The sequence below is a fragment of the Artemia franciscana genome, chromosome 16 (assembly GCF_032884065.1).
Source record: "Artemia franciscana chromosome 16, ASM3288406v1, whole genome shotgun sequence".
NCBI classification, from domain to species: domain Eukaryota; kingdom Metazoa; phylum Arthropoda; class Branchiopoda; order Anostraca; family Artemiidae; genus Artemia; species Artemia franciscana.
This window is the reverse complement of record NC_088878.1, coordinates 22,431,415-22,455,139: the sequence shown is the minus strand read 5'-3', so window position 1 is coordinate 22,455,139 and position 23,725 is coordinate 22,431,415. Positions and strand designations below refer to the sequence as shown.

The 23,725-nt window shown below is 34.7% G+C and overlaps 1 protein-coding gene across 4 annotated transcripts; it reads right to left on the bottom strand.

Moving 5' to 3' along the window:
- Window positions 1-305: 305 nt before the first annotated feature.
- LOC136037233 (cyclic nucleotide-gated channel beta-1-like) lies at window positions 306-22,175 on the bottom strand. 4 transcript variants are annotated; one of them, XM_065719842.1, is made up of 3 exons: window positions 22,049-22,175; window positions 9,534-9,667; window positions 306-1,230 (listed from the first exon to the last, which is right to left on the bottom strand). In XM_065719842.1, exons 2-3 carry the CDS (start codon window positions 9,562-9,564, stop codon window positions 644-646), a joined length of 618 nt encoding a protein of 205 aa, XP_065575914.1. In that variant the 5' UTR covers window positions 9,565-9,667; window positions 22,049-22,175; the 3' UTR covers window positions 306-643. The 4 variants fall into 4 exon arrangements, with proteins under 4 accessions (XP_065575914.1, XP_065575913.1, XP_065575915.1 ...); XM_065719841.1 differs by having other exon boundaries at window positions 22,005-22,138; XM_065719843.1 differs by having other exon boundaries at window positions 9,534-9,679; window positions 22,005-22,051.
- Window positions 22,176-23,725: the final 1,550 nt, after the last annotated feature.

Here is a 23,725-nt window from a genome sequence, read left to right as displayed (position 1 = left end):
GAGGTCGAGGCTTCTGTTTTTGTTTTTTTTCTTTTCAAACGGAAAGTATTCTGCCCTTCAGCGAACCAAGCTGATCGTTGCGCTGCTATGTTTTTATTCTTATGTTTGATTCTCAATCCAAGTTTCATTCAGCTCCATTCTAATACTGAGCATCTAGATTCAGATCCAGCCTTAAAGTAGGAGGGTTCGACTCCTTCTTTCCCTTTCCCTCTTCACAGAGTGACTTTACAATAGTAACTCTGAATTGAATACAAAAATTTACATACAAAAAATTTAAGGATGAACTATAGATAAGTTAGCCACTATTCCATAAAAGCAAGATTTATTAAACATAGTCATAACATCTTAAATACATTATAAAATCTAAAATGGATTTAATTGTTTACCGAGTATCCACCGATATATTAATCCCCCACAAAGATGATAATACGGAAAAAGTAGCTACTTAAACACTTTAATTAGCAAACACAAGCGAAATTTTTTAATTTGTACCAAGTTCCGATTTAATGTATACGAATGTTGCCCACGTTTTAGCAGAAAGAAATAATAAGTAACTTAACAGAAAAGTGCCAATTTTACAACATACGACTTTTCTTAGTTCTTGAAATCAGAATCATTAACTAGACAATACGATATTTAATGACTACTGAGCAGCGTCTCCTTCTTGCTTTTCTTCTTCAGCTGTTCTTTCTTGTTCTTCTTCTTCAATCTTTTCAGCTTCTTCTTCTTTGGCTTTTTCATCTTCATCTTTACCACCAGTCTCAGTCGGTGAATAATTTATCAGTTTCTCTTCAATTTTCTTAAGCTGCTCTTTAATCTGATCGACTGTTTTCACCAAATCAGTCAGCTGATTTTTAACTTCATCCTGAACTAGTTTCTTTATTTCTTCACTATCTTTTGTGTTCTCAACTATCCTTTTCTCTGCTTCGTCGATACTCTGTGCAATTTTTTCTACCAGTTTCTGCTCCAGTACTGAGATGCCATCTTTAATTGGAGCTACTTTGGAAGCAAGGTCGCTTTGAAACTGATTACGCATATTCTCTATTGAATTAGTGAGCTGCTCTTCAAGCAGCGTGACAGGGGATATGGTGACCACCTGAGCCTCTTTACTAAATAAATTCAATGGGTCAGCAAATACGAGAAATGCCACTGATCCGACAAGGAACAGAAGTGGAAAAAGTCGAAAAATCATGCCATTTAGCATCCTTTTCCCAGCACTATTTCCTGAACCTGAAATCGATAGAATGTATAAGAATATAGATATACGAAAATAGACAGTTCACGGTAATGAGCAGTAAATAAAGTAAATAAAAGGTGTTTAAAAACGAAGCACCAAAACAATATATACATGTAATTGGAACAGTGTCTCCAAATATACAAAAATTAATTTTACTTACTATTACCAATGAAGAGTTATTAGTATGAGAGAATTTGAATTATTATGCAAAAAAAGGGAGGAAACAGCCTTGAAAGCGTTGAAATCTTAATAAAAATTACGATATTAACATCAGCTTTCTGATAAATTTAAAACAGAAGTGCGTGTCTTCTATCAAACAGAATTGCAGTTTTTGTTTCAATATTGTTACAGATAAGTGTTCGTTTCAAAAGGCGATCATGCTGCACCAATGGTCTTAGTGGATTGAATGAGCACCCATTCAAGAGAAATTTTCTAGTTTTTATAGTTCTAGTTTCTAGAGTTCCAGTTCTCTTTTGATTAACAAAAGAGGTTCTCCTACGAAAAAAATCCTTTTGGCCAGTATGTGCCGCTAAAATTTGCCCGAATACAGTTAAAACGCCATATTTCAAAATGTTTGGAAAAGCAATTGATTTTGAACCTATCAACACGCATGCAGCCTCCAGTTTCCAAAAATATAGTACTACGCGGCGGCAATTTCTTCCTTGGTCATGCCAGCATTTCTAAGAGCTTTTATAGACGATTATTTCAGAGCGTAGTTGGAGGGGTTTCCTATTAATATATTATGTTTTCCTTAACATTGAAAGTCTAATATTTGTATTTGTGTTGATGTTTTTCTTAGCCTTTTCTTCAGGGGTGATGGTGTTTGCAGACTTTAAATATAGAAAATTGAGTAGGATTTTCGTTAAGCAAAATGAGAATTGAGTTGATTACGATACTCATGAAGAGTGAGACAAGATGTAAATACTTATAATGGACAGTAAAAACAAAATGACAATTTGTAAACTTTCAATACTCTAGAACATCAGTTTCTTCAGAAACTTAATATCTATCTGACTGGCTTATTCTAAAGGTTTTGGATGCAACGAAGATGTCAAAAGAAGATACCACAGTCGAACAACAATTTGGAGAACAGTCTGCGAACCAATATTAGAATATTGGAACCTACAGTGATGACAGTGGTTAAGTATTGTTCTGAAACTTGGACGCTCCAAGAGACAAAGATGTTTCTCATCAGAGACGAAAAGAGACGAATAGATGTCTTTCATCAAATAGAATCTAATAATTTTCACCAGTAGGAGAAACGTGGGTCTATCCTGCTTTCTAGGGCTATACTGAGAGAAAAGGTCAGATCTCTAGGAAAAGTTCTACGGATGAAACATGACAGATTGCCAAAGATCATCCTTTTTCGGCCAACCATCTAGGGCCAAACGAAAGGCAGGTCATCCCCGAATTGGGTGGGAGGAAGTCGCAAGGCTAAAGGAAAGCTGGAACTTCTAGGAAGGGTGTAAAGAGAGAGGCTTTAAATAAATGGTATGGAAGAGGAGCATGAATAGTTGTTTTGGGTTCAGGCGGCTTGGTGCTCCAGTGAGTTATTAGCCGTGGTAGTAGTAGTAATACCTAACACATACAAAAAGGTATCGAATTATCTCACATACGAAATGGCACAACACTCGAAAGTTGGGGTCAAAAATCATAAAATCAAAAGTTAAACTTATCTACCTGGAATGATATTAATAATTCGTGATGGGATCAAAACTAAAAGCTGTGATTTTTTGGGATTGCTATTTTACATAGCAAACAGCCTCAAATATTTAAGCAGGGGAGTCACAAAACTAGGACTATTTACCCAAAACAGATTTAATATTATTCAGGAAAATAATGTCTGTTAAATTAGAATACCATAATTTATCTTAATACTTTCCAATCATAAAATTTTTTAAGGGGATTTGGTATCTAAAAGACTTACCTTATCTTGTCCACTATAAACATTTTTAGTTTGTGTGGTCAACTATTTAAAATTATGTTGTCGGCCTTGATATAGCTTGTAGACTTAAATAAACGAGAGAAAACTAAAAGCCGACACGGAATTTCCCAGATATCTTAGAAAAATCATTTAATTTCTTTCAATTTGGGCATGATATAGAGATATTCTGTTTTGATAAGACTTACATCATCAGAAAGTGTGAATTTTGTTTTTTTCTATTAATCAGGGCAGAATTTTCTAATTTAAAGGAAAAGTCAGTCCCTAAAAATATTTTAGCCTACCTGCTCAAAAAATACTGAAAATCAATTCAGAGGAATTATCATTTGGTTGATCTGGCAACTCTGGGAATTCATGTGCTGTCACCCGCCTTGATGTCTTGACAGATTAACCGAGAAAAGGTAACCACGTTTCAGTACCTCTATTATTGCTTGTAAATTGGTTGATATCTTCTCACTTATTCAGTTTTCTGCTCGAGAATTAAAATATTGGATTCTGAGTAAAATTTTAGACTTTGATTAAAAGATTTGATTATTTAGTTAAGATTATCAGTCAATGGATCCTCACCCTTATCATTTCCTGAAAGTTCCAAATTAATACACTCAGACATTCCTGAGTTACAGCCTTTTGACAACCCATTTACACATAACGTGTTTTGATTTGGTTTAACACTCCCCACAACATTCTCTTAAAGACTCACCTGAATGCCCTTCCTCTTTTGGAAAAGTAAGGGTCAAACATACATACCTTTGTCAATGACATTTACTAAATGTAAATAATGAACGAATTGTCTAACTTACAGCCAAAGATATGATTACTGGACCTGTATAAATATTGCATTCAGGTATCTTCCGGCACACAGGGGAAATGGCTAGGCGGAGCATCATGGGCCTTGGGGGATGGTTGGTAACAAGTATTACCAGGAGCTTTGTTTTCACTGATTTTTAACGGTAATTTTCCTCTTTTACTATACACGTTTTTTAATGTATTTAAGTCAACGCATACAATGTATTTAAACATCTAAAAACCCTATTGTGCATGTCGTGATGGTTTCAGCCACGTAGAAGATAATTCGGAACTTCCATCCACATAAACAATAATACCCGTCTCTGTCCACCCAAATTTCTTTAGTAAAATTATTATAAAGAGTTTATTCAACAAAACTACTGTTCATCGAAAACTTTGATTAAATAATCAAATTTTGTCAAAATTTTTAGTTACAATCCAATATTTGCATTCTCGAGCAAAGAACTGAAAAGGCGAGAAGCTACCAACCAATTTATAAGTATTGTTACATAGACTATAAATAAAAAAAAAAAAAAAACTTCCAATTTCCCTTCTAAGGGACATGTGGAATTATCAAGAGGGAATATGGATGGGAATTATCAAGGATGGGATGGATACGCCCGCTGCTGTATGTTATTATTATGTACTGCGTATGGATATACGTTTCTTAGCTGTCTTTGGCATTAAAATTTTCTTATTTAGGTTGACCCTGTGTCGATTTTCTTCAAAATTACCTGAATTTCCTTTTATTTTAGTCATGTGCTGAATTCTAGTTTTCGGCTAGTTATACCTTACCCGTGTATTCTTCAAAACATAGTTCAATTTCTTAGAAAAATTGTCCTGGGAAAATCCACAGGAAAAGAGTAATAAGTCCACAGGACTTTATGCTCTTTCGATAACTTTTTAGAAGTGTACAACTAGGTCATGAAGGATAAAAGTCGGTTTGCGTGTCAACACGTGGTTTGCTGACAATAAAATTCCATCGCTTTCCATGATTTTCTTCTATAGTTTCCATAATTTTGTTTATCAAGTATTATATTTTCATCACATTTTGGTATATTTCACATAACTTCACTTCTTGGGCGGGGTCGGTATATATAAGTACCCAATGTCTTTAGGGACAAAATAACCCACCACTATCCATGGGGAAAGGGCTGTAAACTAAGAAATTTGCCCATTGGTTAAGTAAAGTATTTGGTATTCGGAATTATACAGATATTTTTCGGGGTAGGATTTTGTGCTAAGGATGGGTTTCTATAGGAAAAATTTTCCGTAGGGAGAGAAAATTCCAGGAGATGAACTTTTCAGGGGAAATTTTACACTGGGGAGATATATTTCATATACAAAATTCTTTTAATTGTCTTACTTTCTTTTTTCCAACTCAATTTTGCACATGGAGAAGCTACGGAAAATTATCCGGGGTATTTTCAGCGTGTTTCGATTTCTGGGAAAAGATTTCCGCAGAAGGGAGGATTTCCGAAGTGATAGAGAAAACGATTAAAATTACTGTATTATTCAAATGAAAGTATGCTAATGAGCATTTTTCTGGCTGAATCGCCCACAAGAAATTTTCCGAAATTTTCAGCGAGGATGAAACTGTCTGGAGGGAATTTTGCAGATGGGGGAGGTTTATTTTACGTGGGAGTAATTTTCCACAAAAGAGTTTCCCTAGAAGGAGAAGACAATTTTTCGTTGACGATGAACCACATTTGGCCTGAATTTGAAAAACGATCTAAAGTTAGATAAAGAAGATCAAGTTTTCTTTAATAGAAAGTAAGGAGCAACAATAAACTCAAAGCAAACGGCAAGTGTTCTCTATATGAAGGGGTTGGTCCCCTTCTCAATAACTTGCTCTTTACGCAAAAATTTGAGTTTTGTCCAATTTTTTAGGAAAGAATATTGAAACAAAAGGGTCGTTGAATTAGATTAGGAAGCTTTTCTAAATGTTCTAAAACTTTAGCGCAAAGAGCAAGGTATCGATGTTGGGCAACCTCTTTACATACGGGATAATTTCTATTCGTTTTGAGTTTTAATGTTGCTCCTTACTTTCAGTTATATTTTTATTCATTTTTTTAGAACGAGTACCCAAGGCACCCCCAAGATTAACACACTTTTAAATTTAATTCCAAACTAAATTTTCAAAAATTTAATTTCTTGGAAGTGTCATTACCCGAAAAAGTGGATGGATACTACGTAAAATTTCAATCCGTGAGCTAATTTTTAGGCAAACAGAGGGCTAAATAAAACCGCTTGCATTGCTTCAAAGAAAATGATTTCCAGCATTAGCTTTTATATATTGCACACATAAAAAAAATGAAAAAAACTTGTGAATTTATGCTTGTATATGTTTTTAATGTGTATTGTACGCTTAATGCGGTCCTTATCATTGAATTTGTTCTATTTAGGTTAGGTTAAGGCCCTGGTAAGGTTTCCTTCAAAATTACATAAATATTTTTTTACTTTTTAACTCTACTTTTTAAAATAGTAAAAAACTTTAGCGTAAAAAGCGGGGCGTTGATGAGCAAGCAGTCCCTTTCATATACGAAGTAATTTCTGTTCGTTTTAAGTTTTTATGTCGCTCCTTACTTTCCGCTAAAAAACTTGTTTTTTTTAAATTTTATTTCTGAACGTTTTTGAATCAATGCATGTTTTGATTTTGGCTCTCCGCAGATGAATAATCAAAACAAAATTTGCTTTTTTTTTTTTTTGCTAAATGGTTTTCTCCTAATTTTGATCGATTGATTTTGAGAAAAAAAGGAGCGGGGGAGGAGGCCTAGTTGCCTTCCGATTTTTCGGGTACTTAAAAAGGCAAATAGAGCTTTTAATTTTTTACGAATGTTTTTATTAGTAAAAGATATACGGAACCTATAAATTAGCTTACGTAACGAACTTCTGTATTCCCAGGTTTTTATTACGTATATGAGGGAATTCACCCCCTCGTCATTACCTCTCTCTTTACACTAAAGCTTAAATTTTGTCCCAGTTTCTTAAGAATGACCCCTGAATCACAAAAGCCGTAGAATAAATAGTTGAAATTACTAAAAATACTTTAGCGTAAAGAGCGGGGTATTAGGAGGAGGTAAGCCCATCATATGCGTAATAATTTCTGTACGTTTTAAGTTTTAATACTTCTTCTTACTTTAGTTGAAAAAAACTCTTTTATATTTATTTTTTCATTTTTTTAATAATGCTAGGAAATCCTGCGCTCCCTTCATGAAAATTTTCTTCCCCCATGACAAATTCCTCCAAGGAAAGCTCCCCCAACATATTTCCCTCTTCTCAACCCCCCCCCCTACCTAAAAATCTCCCTGAAAACATCGGTACACTTCCAAATAACCATTACTATATGTAAGCACTGGCAAAAGTTAGTAACTTGTAGCCCCTCCCACGGGGACTGTGGGGGAGTAAGTCGTCCCCAAAGACATAATTATAAGGTTTTTCAACTACGGTGAATAAAATGGCTATCTCAGAATTTCGATTCGGTGACTTTGGGAAAATAATTGGCGTGGGAGGGGGCCTAGGTACCCTCCAATTTTTTGGTCACTTAAAAAGGGCACTAGAACTCTTCATTTCCTTTTTAGAGTTAGCCCGTTCGCATGATTCTAGGACCACTGGGTCGATAAGATCACCCCTGGAAAAAAAAAAACAAAAAAAAACACGCATCCGTGATCTGCCTTCTGGCAGAAAATACAAAATTCCACATTTTTGTAGATAGGAGCTGGAAACTTTTACAATAGGGTTCTCTGATACGCTGAATCTGATGGTGTGATTTTGCGACTTTTAGGAGTTGTTTCTCCCTATTATCTAAAATAAGGCAAATGTTCTCAGGTTCGTAACTTTAGCTGGGTAAGACTAAACTTGATGAAACTTATATATTTAAAATCAGCATTAAAATGCAATCCTTTTGATGTAGCTATTGGTATAAAAATTCCGTTTTTTTTTAGTTTTGGTTACCATTAAGCCGGGTTGCTCCTTACTACAGTTCGTCATCACGAACTGTTTGATTCATCAACAAGAGAGAGAGAGAGAGAGAGAGAGAGAGAGAGAGAGAGAGAGAGAGAGAGAGAGAGAGAGAGAGAGAGAGAGAGAGAGAGAGAGAGAGAGAGAGAGAGAGAGAGAGAGAGAATGAAGTATTAAGTTTTAAGTACCACATCCTCTTATTATTTTGTCAAAATAACACTCGAATGGGCACATGTATGCCAAAGTAACTATCTTTTTGGGACTGTATCTCAGATTTAAGTTTTCTAGATTTGGTTTCTTGGGTGAGCATTAATGTCGGTGTTTTTTACAAAACAGTACAATTTAAGGGCTCTAATATTGTCCTGAATTTCGATATATATTAAATTTAATAGAATCTCAGTAAAGGGACGCAAATTTTTGCAAGAATTCACAGTGAGTGTACTTCGCTGTGAGTCGTTACTTGTTACTAGATTGCGGGCATTTCTGCAGTCATCATTAAATGTTTTCTTTAAACATGTTTGTGGAATTGAAGTAAAGAACTGTGTAAACTGAAAAGGAAAAGAAACTAGCTATCATATAAGGAGAATCAAAACCGGTCATCAACAATAAAGTTTATGCTCTTTGCACTAAAGTTTAACTTGCGCTTTAATGAGCTATGTAAAAAAGTAAAAAAAAAACATGTATTTTAAAATCATACTTCAGCGTTGCCTTAGTAAAGAAACCTGTCCCTTCAATGTATAATTTTTTCTGAACGCTCTTTATGGAAGGCGCAGTCATGGAAATTTGGGATGGAGCTTATTAGATCGGAAATTGAAAGTTTTAGTTTCCTTTTTAATGAACTAAGATGAATCGAGGACAACTAGCCCCCCCCCCTCAATGCTCATTCCTCCCTTGCATCAGACCAAATATTTGAGAGAGAATTTGATTCAAATTTTTTTAAAAGTCTAATAAGTAAGCCTCCGGGGTCGACATGACCAGCGCAGTCCTGAGGGCAATCGCCCTAAATTTTGAGATTAGTGGAGTTTGCTAAATATGTTATCTGTATTACTTTGAAAATTGCGCTTGGGATCGAATCAAAACTTTCAGGAAGCGTTGGGGGGAGGTGCGCCTTAAAACCTGACGTACATAACCATGCGTATAATAAATTTTTCGAACTAGATTGATCTTCAAATTCTAAATTTATCAAGTTTACAGAGGCCCAAGAGCCTCTGGCAGATCAATGACCCTGGGGTTGGAAATCAATCCTCTGATACTTAAATTTTAAAGAAGAATCAACCCTAGATCTCTTCTTAGCCAAAATTGACTTCTTATTAAACCTTAGGCTCAACTTTTATTTGTTCAGAATCCCACGGTTTGCAGAAAAAACCTGAGAGCCATGAAACGTTTTGAGAGGTTTTGATTTTTCTTGGGCATAGGGAGATATAAAAAAAAATTAAGTAAGAGTTCCCATTTAAAAAATATATGTATTAAAAGGAAAGAAGGTGATAAAAAATTCTCTAAATTTAGCCCGCTCAATTTTAATGCATGAATGATGGCCTTTTTCAAAAAAATTACAATAAGTTCAACAGATTTTGTTTCTGAAGCACTGGAAGTTAAAAGCATACTTACTTGGCATAACTTGGTACGAGACTGAGCCCATCTGACTTAAAAATGATCCAAACAGTTTGGCGGACTTCTAATTTCTACAAACACTTGTCTAGCCTCTTTGAAGCTTAATTGTTCCACTTATAGTCGGAATATACCTGTAATCACATCTAATAAATTATTAAACTCTTCATAACGCTTGAATCATCACCGCTTAGGTGAGAGTCGAATTTCCAAAAGCAAAGTTAACACTACCAAAAGTGCAAATGAAAAGTTGAATAGTAAAATGAACCAAGTCCATGAAAGTAACTTTAAAAATACATGCTGCTAAGGTTAAGTGACAAAGATTAATTCCATTTATTTTGGTTGCAATTTTGCAGAATCAGTAAAGAATTATAAAATATGATCAGCATGATGCCTTTCCACTAAAAACTGAGAGCATGGTAATCAATAAAAATCAAGCCAGTTTGGAGTTCGCTACTACATTAAATAAATAAACCACTTTAGAGCCTTTCAACAACTAGTTTAATAAGCGGGAATTAATTGTATGATTTGCAACATGACCCATGAATTCACTGACTTTTGTTTTCTTTTTTCCAGGGTTTATCGTAAACATGCATTGATAGATCAATAGGGGCTCATGAGAAAGCTAATACTAATTTAATGCTAATATTAAATTTAATTTAATAAATCTAGTTTAATTAAGTAAATGCGCTGTGATAACACCACATTTGTGCCTCTGTATTATAGCAAAGAGTGACATTTCCTAAATGGTGAGGGTTGGAGAATTAGTCAGCCTTTCCGAACAAAAGAGTTATTAAGGAAATAACTGAAATAGATGCAATCTCGATTGAATGTGTAGATAAACCCCGGATAACGCAGTGCCACAAGGGACTAAAACTTAATACCATAGAGAAACTTAGATTCGTATAGACGAATAAGGACTCGTGTTGAATCTAATGTTGACTCATATGAACCTTACTGTTGTTTTTTTTTTTCAAATTAGCCCTTAAAGTGCCAAATTTGAGAATCAGTGTAATCATATTACACTCCCAGTGTAACTTATGAAGAAGAATCGCCAAAATAGACATAAACCCATACATAGATGAAGCATTAGTGTAATTTTAGGATTTTTTTTTTTAATTTAAGGTAAGAATACTAGACGGCAGTTTTATAATTATTAATAATTAGTTTACACCCCTTAATTTAACGTTTTAATTTAATTCAGGGTAAAAAACAAGAAGTATAATAAGATTGTTGGTAATGCTAACATATTGTAACTATTATTCTTATATAACTTACCAGCTGTTAGGGTGGCGCTTCGCGCCAACCCAACACCTAGTTGATAGGGGCGCTTCGCCCCCCCCCCCCCCCAAACCCCCGCGCGCGCGTAAGTCGTTACGCGTCATATTAGTTATGCGCCATTGTAGTCGTGTCCTTGTGTCCCACCTGTGAATATATATAGATTTATATTCCCTGTGTCCCGGTCGTTATTTGTGTCCTGGTATCCCAGTCTGTAATTTCTCTTTGAGCATCCCGGTCGTCATTTATATTCCCTGTGTCCCGGTGTCCTGGTCGTCAATTTTGTCCCGGTGTCCCGGTCTGTAATTTCATCAGTTGACTAACATGACGTCGTCATAACAAACATGACGACAACTAACTTCATGACGACATACAGCTCAATCCTAATGACGTCAGTCGACAGACAGACACACAAACAAACAACTTATTTTTATATATATAGATGTAAGGTATCTAATCATTGTAAATATTACATCTTCGAAAACTATAAACCAGTTTATCGCAATGGTCGATAAATCGCTATACAAATGTATGCGGTAAATCGATAAATGTATCGAATTATGTAAATGCATTGTACAGCGATAAATCGCTTTACAATGAATTTTTTTTTTATTGTTTTAAAAAATAGAGTTGTGACAGAGTCAAACTTTAGGGTAAAGAGTGAGCCGTTGCGGAGGGGACAGCCCCTTTCATATACGGAGTAGTTTCTTTTCGTTTTAAGTTTTAATGTCGCTCCTTACTTGCAGTTAAAAAAAACTTAATTTTTTTATTTGATTTACCACAAAAGCGAGGAATGTTGGGCACTTCAATCCTCCGCTCCTATATCTGTTTACCTAACGAACAAGCCTTGGTGAAAAGCTTAAACAAACTTTATTTACATACAACATTGAACCTTTTTTCTAACAGTCATATATGTAGGTAGGTTTCTAGATTTTGTGAAAGACGAAACCTGCGGCAATCTAGGAAAAAGAGTGTTTCTTGCTTTTATATTAAGTTCTAGATTTGCCAAAATTTGCCAACAATGTGTGGAATCGCATTAATCAAACAGTTCTAGGTAACGAACTATTAGGAAAGAGCGATTCAGCCCAATATTAAAAGCAACTCTAATAAAAGGAATTTTGATAACAATTAACACATCAAAAGCATTGACTGTTAATGCTGACAAATAAAAAAGGCAGGTTTTTTCAACTGAAAGAAAGGAGCAACATTGAAACTTAAAACGAACAGAAATTATTACGCATATGAGGGGGTTCGCACCCTCGTCAATACCTCACTCTTTACGCTGAAGTACAAACTTTTTTTCAATTCTTCAAGAATAAACCCCGAATCAAAGAGGCCGCTTCATTAGAATAAATAGCTCTTTTGAAAGTTCTAAAAAAAATTAGCGTAAAGAGTAGGATACTGACGAGGGAGCAAAACCCCAAATATACCTAATAATTTCTGTTTCTCCTTAATTTCAGTTGAAAAAACCTGTTTTTGTTTAATTTCTTATCGGTTTTATGGCACTTGGTATATACCAAGTGACATATAGCGATCGCAAATTCTGTCGGTCTGTCTGTCGGTCCCTGTTTTGCTAGTTTAGGCACTTCCAGATAAGCTAGGACGATGGAATATGGCAGGCCTATCAAAGACTAGACCAGATTAAATTGGACATAGTCTTTTCCCCTATTCGACGATCTGGGGGGGAAGTGGGGGCTGTTGATTCGGAAAAATTAGAAAAAATGAGGTATGTTTAACTTAGGAACAGGTGATCGGATCTTAATGAAATTTGATATTTAGAAAGATATTGCGTCTCAAAGCTCTTATTGAAATCCTGGTGGGATCCGGTGACGCTGGGGGGAATTGGAGGGGGAACCCAAAATCTGGAGAAACACTTAGAGTGGAGGGATCGGGATGAAACTTGGTGGGAAAAATAAGTACAAGTTCTACATACGGGATTGACATAACCGGAACGGATTTGCTCTCTTTGGGAGAGTTGGGGCGGGGGAGTGTTAATTCTGAAAAATAAGAAAAAATGAGATATTTGTAACTTACGAACAGGTGATCAGATCTTAATGAAATTTGATATTTAGAAGTATCTTGTGCTTGAGAGGACGATGGACGTTGCTTCAGAAGACGATTATGCTGAACGTCGGCTTTGTGCAATCATAAGCCCATATTGGTCGCGACATAGTTTTTAGCCCTTGGCGATGTTCTTCTATCAACATGAGCCGAAATCCTGCACAGACAGTCCCAAGCCTATTACCTTCAACTCATCATATTTTCATGCCTACAGATATTGTGCTACTACGTGGACTTAATATTCTTCCAATAACCAATATATTTCCCAATAACCAATACTATATGTAAATAATGAGCAAAGTTCATAATTTGCATCCCTTCCCCAAGGACTTTGGGGGGTTAAGTCATCCTCAAATACATAATTATTAGATTTTCCGACTATGTTGAACAAAATAGATATCTCAAAATTTTAATCAGGTGACTATGGGGGAAAACGAGCGTGGGAGGGGTGAGGGGGGTTGGGGTAGCTGCCCTCCAATATTTTTGGTCACTTAAAAAAGGCACTGGGACTTTTTTTATCCGATCAAATGAGCCCTCTCCCGATTTTCCACGATCATTGGTTCGATACAATGACCCCTGGAAAAAAAATACAACAAATAAGCACGCATCTGTAATTTTTCTTCTGGCAAAAAAAGGCAAAATTCCACATTTTTTTTAAACAGGAGTTTGAAACCTCTGCAGCAGGGTTCTCTGGTATGCTGAATCTGATGGGGTGATTTTCATCAATACCACTTGATGTTTTGGGGGTGTTCCATTCTTTTCAAAAATTGGGCAAATATCCTCAGGCTCGTTACGTTTGATAGGTACCATTAAATTTGATGATTTTTACATATTTTGTTTTGAGTATCAAAATTGGATTCTTTTAATATATGGATTGTTATCAAGATTCTTTCTTAGAGTTTCGTGTACTATATATATATATATATATATATATATATATATATATATATATATATATATATATATATATATATATATATATATATACTAGCTGTTGGGGTGGCGCTTCGCGCCACCCCAACACCTAGTTGGTGGGGGCGCTTCGCGCCCCCCCCAAGCCCCCCCGCGCGCGTAAGTCGTTACGCGCCATAATAGTTACGCGCCATTGTAGTTGTGTCCCTATGTCCCACCTGTGAATATAGATAGATATATATATATATATATATATATATATATATATATATATGTATATATCTATATATATAAAAATAAGTTGTCTGTCTGTGGATGTGTGGATGGATGTGTGGATGGATGTGTCAGGTGACGTCATGTTTCGGCTGACGTCATGAAATTAGTTGCCGTCATTTTTGCTTTGAAGGTGACGTCATTCAAGTTATATAAGACATATGTTCGCCGTCATGTTTCGGCTGACGTCATGAAATTAGCTGCCATCATTTTTGCTTTGAAGGCATCATTTTTGCTTTGAAGGCGTGACGTCATTCAAGTTATATAAGACGGATGTTCGTGTAGAATTCTATTAATGCTTAAGTTTATAATGACTGATGAAGATGCTCAAAGAGTCTATGCCAGAAAACTTGCTGGTGATAGAGAAAGTCAGAAAAGAAAGCGTGCCGAGGAACTACCAGAGCAACGCGAAAGCAGACTTGCTGCTAAAAGAGAAAGTGAAAAAAAAAAAAAGCATGCGGATGGGTAAAGTATTGCAGCAATGCAAACTTATTATTTGGGATGAGTGCACAATGGCACACAAAAAATCGCTCGAGGCTCTGGATCAATGCTTGAAAGATTTAAGAGGGAATTCGAAACCCTTTGGCAGCACATTAATATTGCTTGCAGGAGATTTCAGGCAAACATTACCTATAATACCTAGATCAACTCCTGCAGACGAAATGAATGCTTGCCTGAAAAATTCTAATTTATGGGCACACGTAAAAACATTAAAATTAACTACAAATATGCGTGTCCGATTGCAAAACGATGACTCTGGTCAAACATTTTCAGATCAATTGCTAGCAATGGGAAACGGAAAGCTCCCAGTAGACTCAATTTCAGGACGTATACAACTACCTGCTGATTTCTGTAATTTAGTGACGTCCAAAAATGAATTGATTGAAAATATATTTCCGAATATTCTAAAAAATTATAAAAATAATAAATGGCTAAGTGAAAGAGCGATTCTCGCACCCAAGAATATAGACGTCCACGAAATCAACAATATTGTTTTGACCAAGATTCAAGACCAGGCAGTCCTTTACAAGTCAGTCGACACAGTTTTGGAACCAAATGAAGCGGTTAATTATCCATCTGAATTTTTAAATTCCATAGATCTTTCAGGGTTTCCACCACACGTGCTACAACTAAAAATAGGCGTACCAATAATATTGTTACGTAACATAAACCCACCAAAGCTTTGCAATGGCACTCGACTTGCCGTAAAAAAAACAATGGAAAACCTAATAGAGGCCACAATCCTGACAGGGCCTTTTGAGGGTGAGGCTGTTCTTATTCCTCGCATTCCCATGATTCCAACAGATCTGCCTTTTCAATTTAAAAGATTGCAATTCCCAATTCGATTAGCATTTGCAATCACCATTAACAAAGCTCAAGGTCAATCATTAGAAAAATGTGGTATTGATCTTAATACTGATTGTTTTTCCCATGGACAATTGTACGTTGCATGTTCGAGGGTCGGTAAACCTGACAATCTATTTATATGCAGCGAGAATTGGACAGCGAAGAATGTTGTATATTCTCAAGTTTTACGAAGTTAGTTGTATTTCGGAACAGACTGTTGTATATTCACAAGTTTTACGTAGTTAATTTGTATTGTATCTATCTATCTATCTATCTATATAAAAACGAGTTGTGTGTATGCATGTTTGTTTGTTTGTAAAAAGAACGTTTGCATATGACGTCATTATTAGTACATACGGCTTTGTATATGGACAGACAATGGGAAAGCCAAGAATGTTGTATATTCGCAATTTTTACGTAGTTTGAAACACATATATAAATCTATCTATATTCACAGGTGGGACACAGGGACACAACTACAATGGCGCGTAACTAATATGGCGCGTAACGACTTACGCGCGCGGGGGGGCTTGGGGGGGGCGCGAAGCGCCCCCACCAACTAGGTGTTGGGGTGGCGCGAAGCGCCACCCCAACAGCTAGTATATATATATATATATATATATATATACATATACATATGGTTTTAACTACGTAAAACTTGCGAATATACAACATTCTTTGCTGTCCCATTGTCTTTGCATATAAATAGATTGTCAGGTTTACCGACTCTTGAACATGCAACATATAATGGTCCATGGGAAAACAATCTGTATTCAGATCTATACCTCATGATTCTAATGATTGCCCTTGAGCTTTGTTGATGGTGATTGCTAATCGACCATTCCCTGTCCCGGTGTCCCGGTCGTCATTTACATCCCCCTGTTTCCCCCGGTGTCCCCGTTGTAGTTGTGTCCCTGTGTCCCGGTCGTCATTTATATTCCCTGTGTCCCGGTCGTCATTTGTATCCCGGTGTCCCGGTCTGTATATACATTCGTTTTTTAGTTTTGTTTTTCTCCTTTATTTTTTTCCTTTTTTTTCTTTTTTAGCTTATTTAGATTTTTAGATTTTTTAGTTTTTTTATTAGTTTTTAGTTTTTTTTTCTTTTTAGTTTTTTTGTAGTTTTTAACTTCTTTTTAGTTTTGTTAATTTTTTTTTTTTTACTTATGTCCTGGTCGTCATTTATACTCCCTGTGTCCCGGTGCTTTGTTGATTGCTAATCGAACATTCCTTTTGTCCTGGTCGCTTTCTCTTTGAGTGTCGTCATTTATTTTTTTCTTTTTTAGTTCTTTTAGTTTTTACCTTTTTTAGTTTTTTTTAGTTTTTTAGATGAAAATTTTTTTTAGTTTTTTCCTTTTTTTCTTTTTAGTTTTTTATTGGTTTTTACCTTTATGTTAGCTTATTTTTCAGTTTTTTCCTTTTTTTTTAGTTTTTTTTTATTTTTTATTTTTTTTAGTTTTTTACCTTTTTTTAGTTTTTTTAGTTTTTTTAGTTTTTTTAGTTTTTTAGCTTTTTTACTTTTTTTTATCAGTTTTTAGTTTTTTGTAGTTTTTGCCTTTTTTTAGTTTTTTCAGTTTTTTTTTTAGTTTTTTATTGGTTTTTACCTTTATTTTAGCTTATTTTTCAGTTTTTTCCTTTTTTTTAGTTTTTTTTTAGTTTTTAGTTTTTTTAGTTTTTTACCTTTTTTTAGTTTTTTTTAGTTTTTTTAGTTTTTTAGCTTTTTTATTTTTTTTATTAGTTTTTAGTTTTTTTTGTAGTTTTTGCCTTTTTTTTAGTTTTTTTAGTTTTTTAGCTTTTTTATTAGTTTTTAGTTTTTTTTGTAGTTTTTGCCTTTTTTTAGTTTTTTTAGTTTTTTAGCTTTTTTATTTTTTTTATTAGTTTTTAGTTTTTTTTGTAGTTTTTGCCTTTTTTTAGTTTTTTCAGTTTTGACGTCACCTGATCCAGTTTTTTCAGGTGACGTCACCTGATCCACGATCCACAGATCCACAGACAACTTATTTTTATATATATAGATAGTTTTTTTTTTTTACTTATGTCCTGGTCGTCATTTATACTCCCTGTGTCCCGGTGCTTTGTTGATTGCTAATCGAACATTCCTTTTGTCCTGGTCGCTTTCTCTTTGAGTTTCGTAGTTTTTTAGCTTTTTTACTTTTTTTATTAGTTTTTAGTTTTTTTTTGTAGTTTTTGCCTTTTTTTAGTTTTTTCAGTTTTTTTTTTTGGTTTTTATTGGTTTTTACCTTTATTTTAGCTTATTTTTCAGTTTTTTCCTTTTTTTTTAGTTTTTTTTAGTTTTTAGTTTTTTTCGTTTTTTACCTTTTTTTAGTTTTTTTAGTTTTTTTAGTTTTTTAGCTTTTTTATTTTTTTTATTAGTTTTTAGTTTTTTTTGTAGTTTTTGCCTTTTTTTAGTTTTTTTAGTTTTTTAGCTTTTTTATTAGTTTTTAGTTTTTTTTGTAGTTTTTGCCTTTTTTTAGTTTTTTTAGTTTTTTAGCTTTTTTATTTTTTTTATTAGTTTTTAGTTTTTTTTGTAGTTTTTGCCTTTTTTAGTTTTTTCAGTTTTGACGTCACCTGATCCAGTTTTTTCAGGTGACGTCACCTGATCCACACATCCACAGACAGACAACTTATTTTTATATATCTATATATATAAAAATAAGTTGTCTGTCTGTGGATGGATGGATGGATGGATGGATGGATGTGTCAGGTGACGTCACCTGAAAAAACTGGATTAGGTGACGTCAAAACTGAAAAAACTAAAAAAAGGCAAAAACTACAAAAAAAACTAAAAACTAATAAAAAAAATAAAAAAGCTAAAAAACTAAAAAAACTATAAAGGTAAAAACCAATAAAAAACTAAAAAAAAAACTGAAAAAACTAAAAAAAGGCAAAAACTACAAAAAAAAACTAAAAACTAATAAAAAAAGTAAAAAAGCTAAAAAACTAAAAAAACTATAAAAACTAAAAAAAGGTAAAAAACTAAAAAAAATAAAAAATAAAAAAAAACTAAAAAAAAGGAAAAAACTGAAAAATAAGCTAAAATAAAGGTAAAAACCAATAAAAAACTAAAAAAAAAAGGAAAAAACTAATAAATGACGACACTCAAAGAGAAAGCGACCAGGACAAAAGGAATGTTCGATTAGCAATCAACAAAGCACCGGGACACAGGGAGTATAAATGACGACCAGGACACAAGTAAAAAAAAAAATTAACAAAACTAAAAAGAAGGTAAAAACTACAAAAAAACTAAAAAGAAAAAAAAACTAAAAACTAATAAAAAAACTAAAAAATCTAAAAATCTAAATAAACTAAAAAAGAAAAAAAAAGGAAAAAAATAAAGGAGAAAAACAAAACTAAAAAACGAATGTATATACAGACCGGTACACCGGGATACAAATGACGACCGGGACACAGGGAATATAAATAACGACCGGGACACAGGGACACAACTACAACGGGGACACCGGGGGAAACAGGGGGATATAAATGACGACCGGGACAAAAAAACTAAAAAGAAATAAAAACTAAAAACTAATAAAAAAAACTAAAAAATCTAAAAATCTAAATAAGCTAAAAAAGAAAAAAAAAGGAAAAAAATAAAGGAGAAAAACAAAACTAAAAAACGAATGTATATACAGACCGGGACACCGGGATACAAATGACGACCGGGACCCGGGACACAGGGAATATAAATGACGACCGGGACACAGGGACACAACTACAACGGGGACACCGGGGGAAACAGGGGGATGTAAATGACGACCGGGACACCGGGACAGGGAATGGTCGATTAGCAATCACCATCAACAAAGCTCAAGGGCAATCATTAGAATCATGAGGTATAGATCTGAATACAGATTGTTTTCCCATGGACCATTATATGTTGCATGTTCAAGAGTCGGTAAACCTGACAATCTATTTATATGCAAAGACAATGGGACAGCAAAGAATGTTGTATATTCGCAAGTTTTACGTAGTTAAAACCATATATATATATATATATCTATATTCACAGGTGGGACATAGGGACACAACTACAATGGCGCGTAACTATTATGGCGCGTAACGACTTACGCGCGCGGGGGGGCTTGGGGGGGGCGCGAAGCGCCCCCACCAACTAGGTGTTGGGGTGGCGCGAAGCGCCACCCCAACAGCTAGTATAGATATATATTATACAAATATCTTAACATATCTAATCTATACAAATATCTTAACATATCTACAAATATGTTACACAAATATCTTATCGAATTCCAACACATTTTTCACTTTCGTGGTTTTTCATGGGTTATCGTATATTGGTGTAATTCTTTCTCTTCTTATTCTTTTTTTTTATTTTGGATTTCTTCTTTTTTTCAGCTGTTATGGCTTGGAATGCTTAGATTCTTTCCTCCTAAATGCTAAGGACCACATGGTGCATACATGCGAGACATGCGATTGTCCTTCTTTTTCTTGATAAACCCATATACCTGTTGTTATGGAGATCTTGTTATTTACGTTACAGGAAAGAAATGTGGGTAATTATGCGCTAAAATTTTCATTCTGGGCTGAGCATTATAGTAACCAAAGACCAGTACGTCGCCATTCTATATTCCCCATTCGGCAAAGGTGTATTATAGGGCAGATCTCAGGTTGGAAAATATATGCCCTTGGGATCTTTTTCAATGCTCTTTCCAAATATAAAATTATTAACGTCACATTTACATCCAGCCCACAACCCTCTCCTCCCCCCTAATGGGGTAAGATATAGCCCGAGGTTGTGCATAACAGCTTGCTGATTTTGTGTGTCGGCCTTTATTTTTTTTTGCGTATTTCTTCTCGACAATTACTCCGTAATGTCGAGAAGCGTAATGTCCATAAAGCGAATTTGAAACAAAAAGGTAAAAATCAGCAAACATGTGAATATAGCTCACGGCTATCTCACCTATTAGAAAGGGGGTAAGGAATAGACACTATTCTGACGGTGAGGATTATTGTATTTTCTAACAGCAAAATGGAAGAATCTAATGATATAATCCTTTTTCTTTTTCATTTCTGCCTTTCAGTGTATCTATTCCGTTCGGTAGCCGAACGGCATCTTCCAATTACAAGACTATCTGCACAGATCTATATTCGACATACGCCAACAGTGAGGGCGGATTTTTCGCCTGACATCGTCTGCGCTAAGGCTTACAACACCCTTCTGCTTGAACTGAGAGGTAGGATTGAAGGGAGTGGACGGCGACTCCAAAATATTGATTACTGGGCCTATATTTCGAAAGAACATTGTATCAAGTCAAATGTTGTATTTTTTTTTTCTATCTGATTTCTGTCAAGTTATGCATATTTATCAATTTCGGTAATTCTGTAGTAATATTCCTACTATGAAGAAACACTATAATGGCAAATTTCTCACTTCATAATAGCTATGAGGAAAATATCTCATCATCAGGGTCCCTTTCGTTTTCATCCGATTTTTCCGACGGGCCAATTGCGGAGAAACCTAGAACTTATTAGCCTAGGACTGGGGTCACTGAGAAGGAAGCAGGTTAAGAAAACAATTGTTGCTTCATAATATGTGGAGAAATTTTTATTAACAGATTTTGGAGGAATTCCCTTTATACTTTATCCCCCCCCTCACAAATATTCAAATACATAGCTGAAATTATATATTCCCATGGATTTTGCCATGCATCACTCTTGTTCCGGTAAATTTTTCGTTGTTCATATTATTGACCTACCAATAGAGTGAACATACCACAGAATGCCTTTTTTTATGCTCTTTACGAATATAATAATCGCTTGTATTACAAATTCAAATTTAAGCACTTTTTGAGCTCTTGAAAATGTCTTAAATTTTTCTAGTTTTTGGGTATGAAAAAGGCTTAAAACACTGGTCTTAAACTTTAAAAGATTAATCTCAAAATTACTGTTTCATTATAAATCCATTTTTTTGATGTTATATAATCCACAAGCACCGATTTTCTACGATTAAGTTGGAAAAATAAATTTTACAATAGTATACTGTTTTCCTCTTCCATGACGCCGAATTTTCATTTAAAGTATGTGTTTTTGGTTGACTTCGACAAAATAATGTACTACGTTACCTCAGCGCCAAAATTATTTAGTTATGTTAGTTAGGTCAAAAAGTGCTTAAATTTGAACAAGGGTAGATTTACCGCTTCCCTACCTTGTTTTCATCTCAATAGACCCAATTCTCAATAGTCCCTTCTCAATAGCCCCAAGTAAGGTGAAGTAAGAGTTACTTTATAAAATATTTCCTTCTCAATAGCCCCAATTCTAGGCTAAGACCGAGGCCTTTTGCAATTGTCACGCAAGATTATGTTTTGAAAAGTGTTTAATGGGAAGTGGAACGGTACTACTCTTTTGTTATTACAGTGTTTCCTTCTTAGAGGGACCCTTGCTACAGAATTCCTCCTATTTCTATAATTATAATATTTAGTTCACAACAGGAATCAAACCTGACGATTACCTAAATTTCACTCGTCTGATTCGACAACTTTCCAAAATGGTACAAAATCCCTAAACTGCAGTTCCATTAAAAGCAATGTCAATATCATAACTTCAATAAAAGCATCTTAAACAAGGACAAAAGACAAGAGAACTTACTAAACAACAATAGTGGAATCCTATTTAACTAACCGTCTATTTACCTTGGCAAACTTATAGAAGACAGAAGTTTGGATAAGTTACCGTGATGTAAAACAACCTGTAGCTGTACCGTTGGCAGACTCGTGTAAAAGTAACTAGTCCAGTAATCTGCCGCCATGTATTTTAAAGGTCATTCACATTTAGACTGAATAAAAAGAAAATTATTCATTAATTTTTGTCGAGAAATGTCTAAGAGAAACGAAAGAATTTCTAAAAAAAAATGGAAAATTATAACAGAATGAGCATACAATTTGGGTAAAAACAAAAAAAAAGTGTATCAGACTTTAGAAGATTCAGACATGGAAGTCCACTTTAGCGCTTGTTAGTGTATATAGAAGTCTGCTCATATTAAATAAAAAAACAAGTTTTTTCAAATGAAAGTAAGGAGCGACACTAGAACTTTAAACGAACAGAAATTACTTCGTATATGAAAGGGGCTGCTTCCTCCTCAACGCTTCGTTCTTTACGCTAAAGTTTGTCTCTTTCTCTCAACTCTTCTTTTTAAAACAGTAAAAAACTTTAGCGTAAAGAGCGGGGCGTTGAGGAGGAAGCAGCCCCTTTCATATACGAAGTAATTTCTGTTCATTTTAAGTTTTAATGTCGCTCCTTACTTTCATTTAAAAAAACTTGTTTTTTTATTTAATTTCTGAACGTTTTTGAATTAATGCATGTTTGATTTTGGCTCTCCGTACATAAATTATTAAAATGAAATTTGCATGTTAATTCTTTTTTTGGCTAAATGGCTTTCTCTTAGTTTTGATCAGACGATTTTGAGAAATAAGGGGTGGGGAAGGAGGCCTTGTTGCCCTCCAATTTTTCGGTTACTAAAAAAGGCAACTAGAACTTTAATTTTCGACGAACGTTTTCATTAGTAAAAAATATACATAACTTAAGAATTAACTTACGTAATAAACTTTTATATTCTTATATTTTTGATTATATATATGAGGGGGTTTGTCCCCTCGTTAATACCTCGCTCTTCAAACTAAATCTTAAGTTGTGTCCCAATTCTTTAAGAATGACCCCTGAATCAGAAAGGCCATAGAATAAATAGTTGACATTACTAAAAATACTTTAGCATAAAGAGCGAAGTATTTATCTCCTCCTAAATACCTCGTTGTTTATGCTAAAGTGTTTTTAGAACCCCTCATATGCGTAATAATCTCTGTTCGTTTTAAGTTTTAATGCTTCTCCTTACTTTCAATTGAAAAAACTTTTTCATGTTTATATTTTCATTTTTTTTTAATAGTAATGCAAAATCCTGCGCCCTTTTCATTGAATTTCTCTTCCCCCATGAAATATTCCTCCAAGGAAAGATCCTCCCACATAGCCCCCTCCCCTCAACCCCACACCCAAACCAAAAAATCCCCCTGGAAACGTCGGTACACTTCCCAATAACAATTACTGTATGTAAACATTGGTCAAAGTTTGTAACTTGCAGCCCCTCCCCCAGGGACTGTGGGGGGGGGGGGGTAAGTCATCCCCAAGGACATATTTATTATGGTTTTCGACTATGCGGAACAAAATGGCCATCTCAAAATTTTGATCCGTTGACTTTGGGAAAAAATGAGCATGGGAGGGGGCCTAGGTGCCCTCCAATTTTTTTGGTCACTTAAAAAGGGCACTAGAACTTTTCATTTCCGTTAGAATGAGCCCTCTTGCAACACTGTAGGACCACT

What these genes read in the sequence shown, in the direction of transcription:
- LOC136037233 (XM_065719842.1), bottom strand. Translation starts at nt 9,564, where the DNA reads ATGGGCTCAGTCTCGTACCAAGTTATGCCAA. An exon ending in CTCGTACCAAGTTATGCCAA is followed by an intron (nt 1,231 to 9,533) that starts GTAAGTATGCTT and finishes TATCGATTTCAG; the next exon opens with GTTCAGGAAATAGTGCTGGG.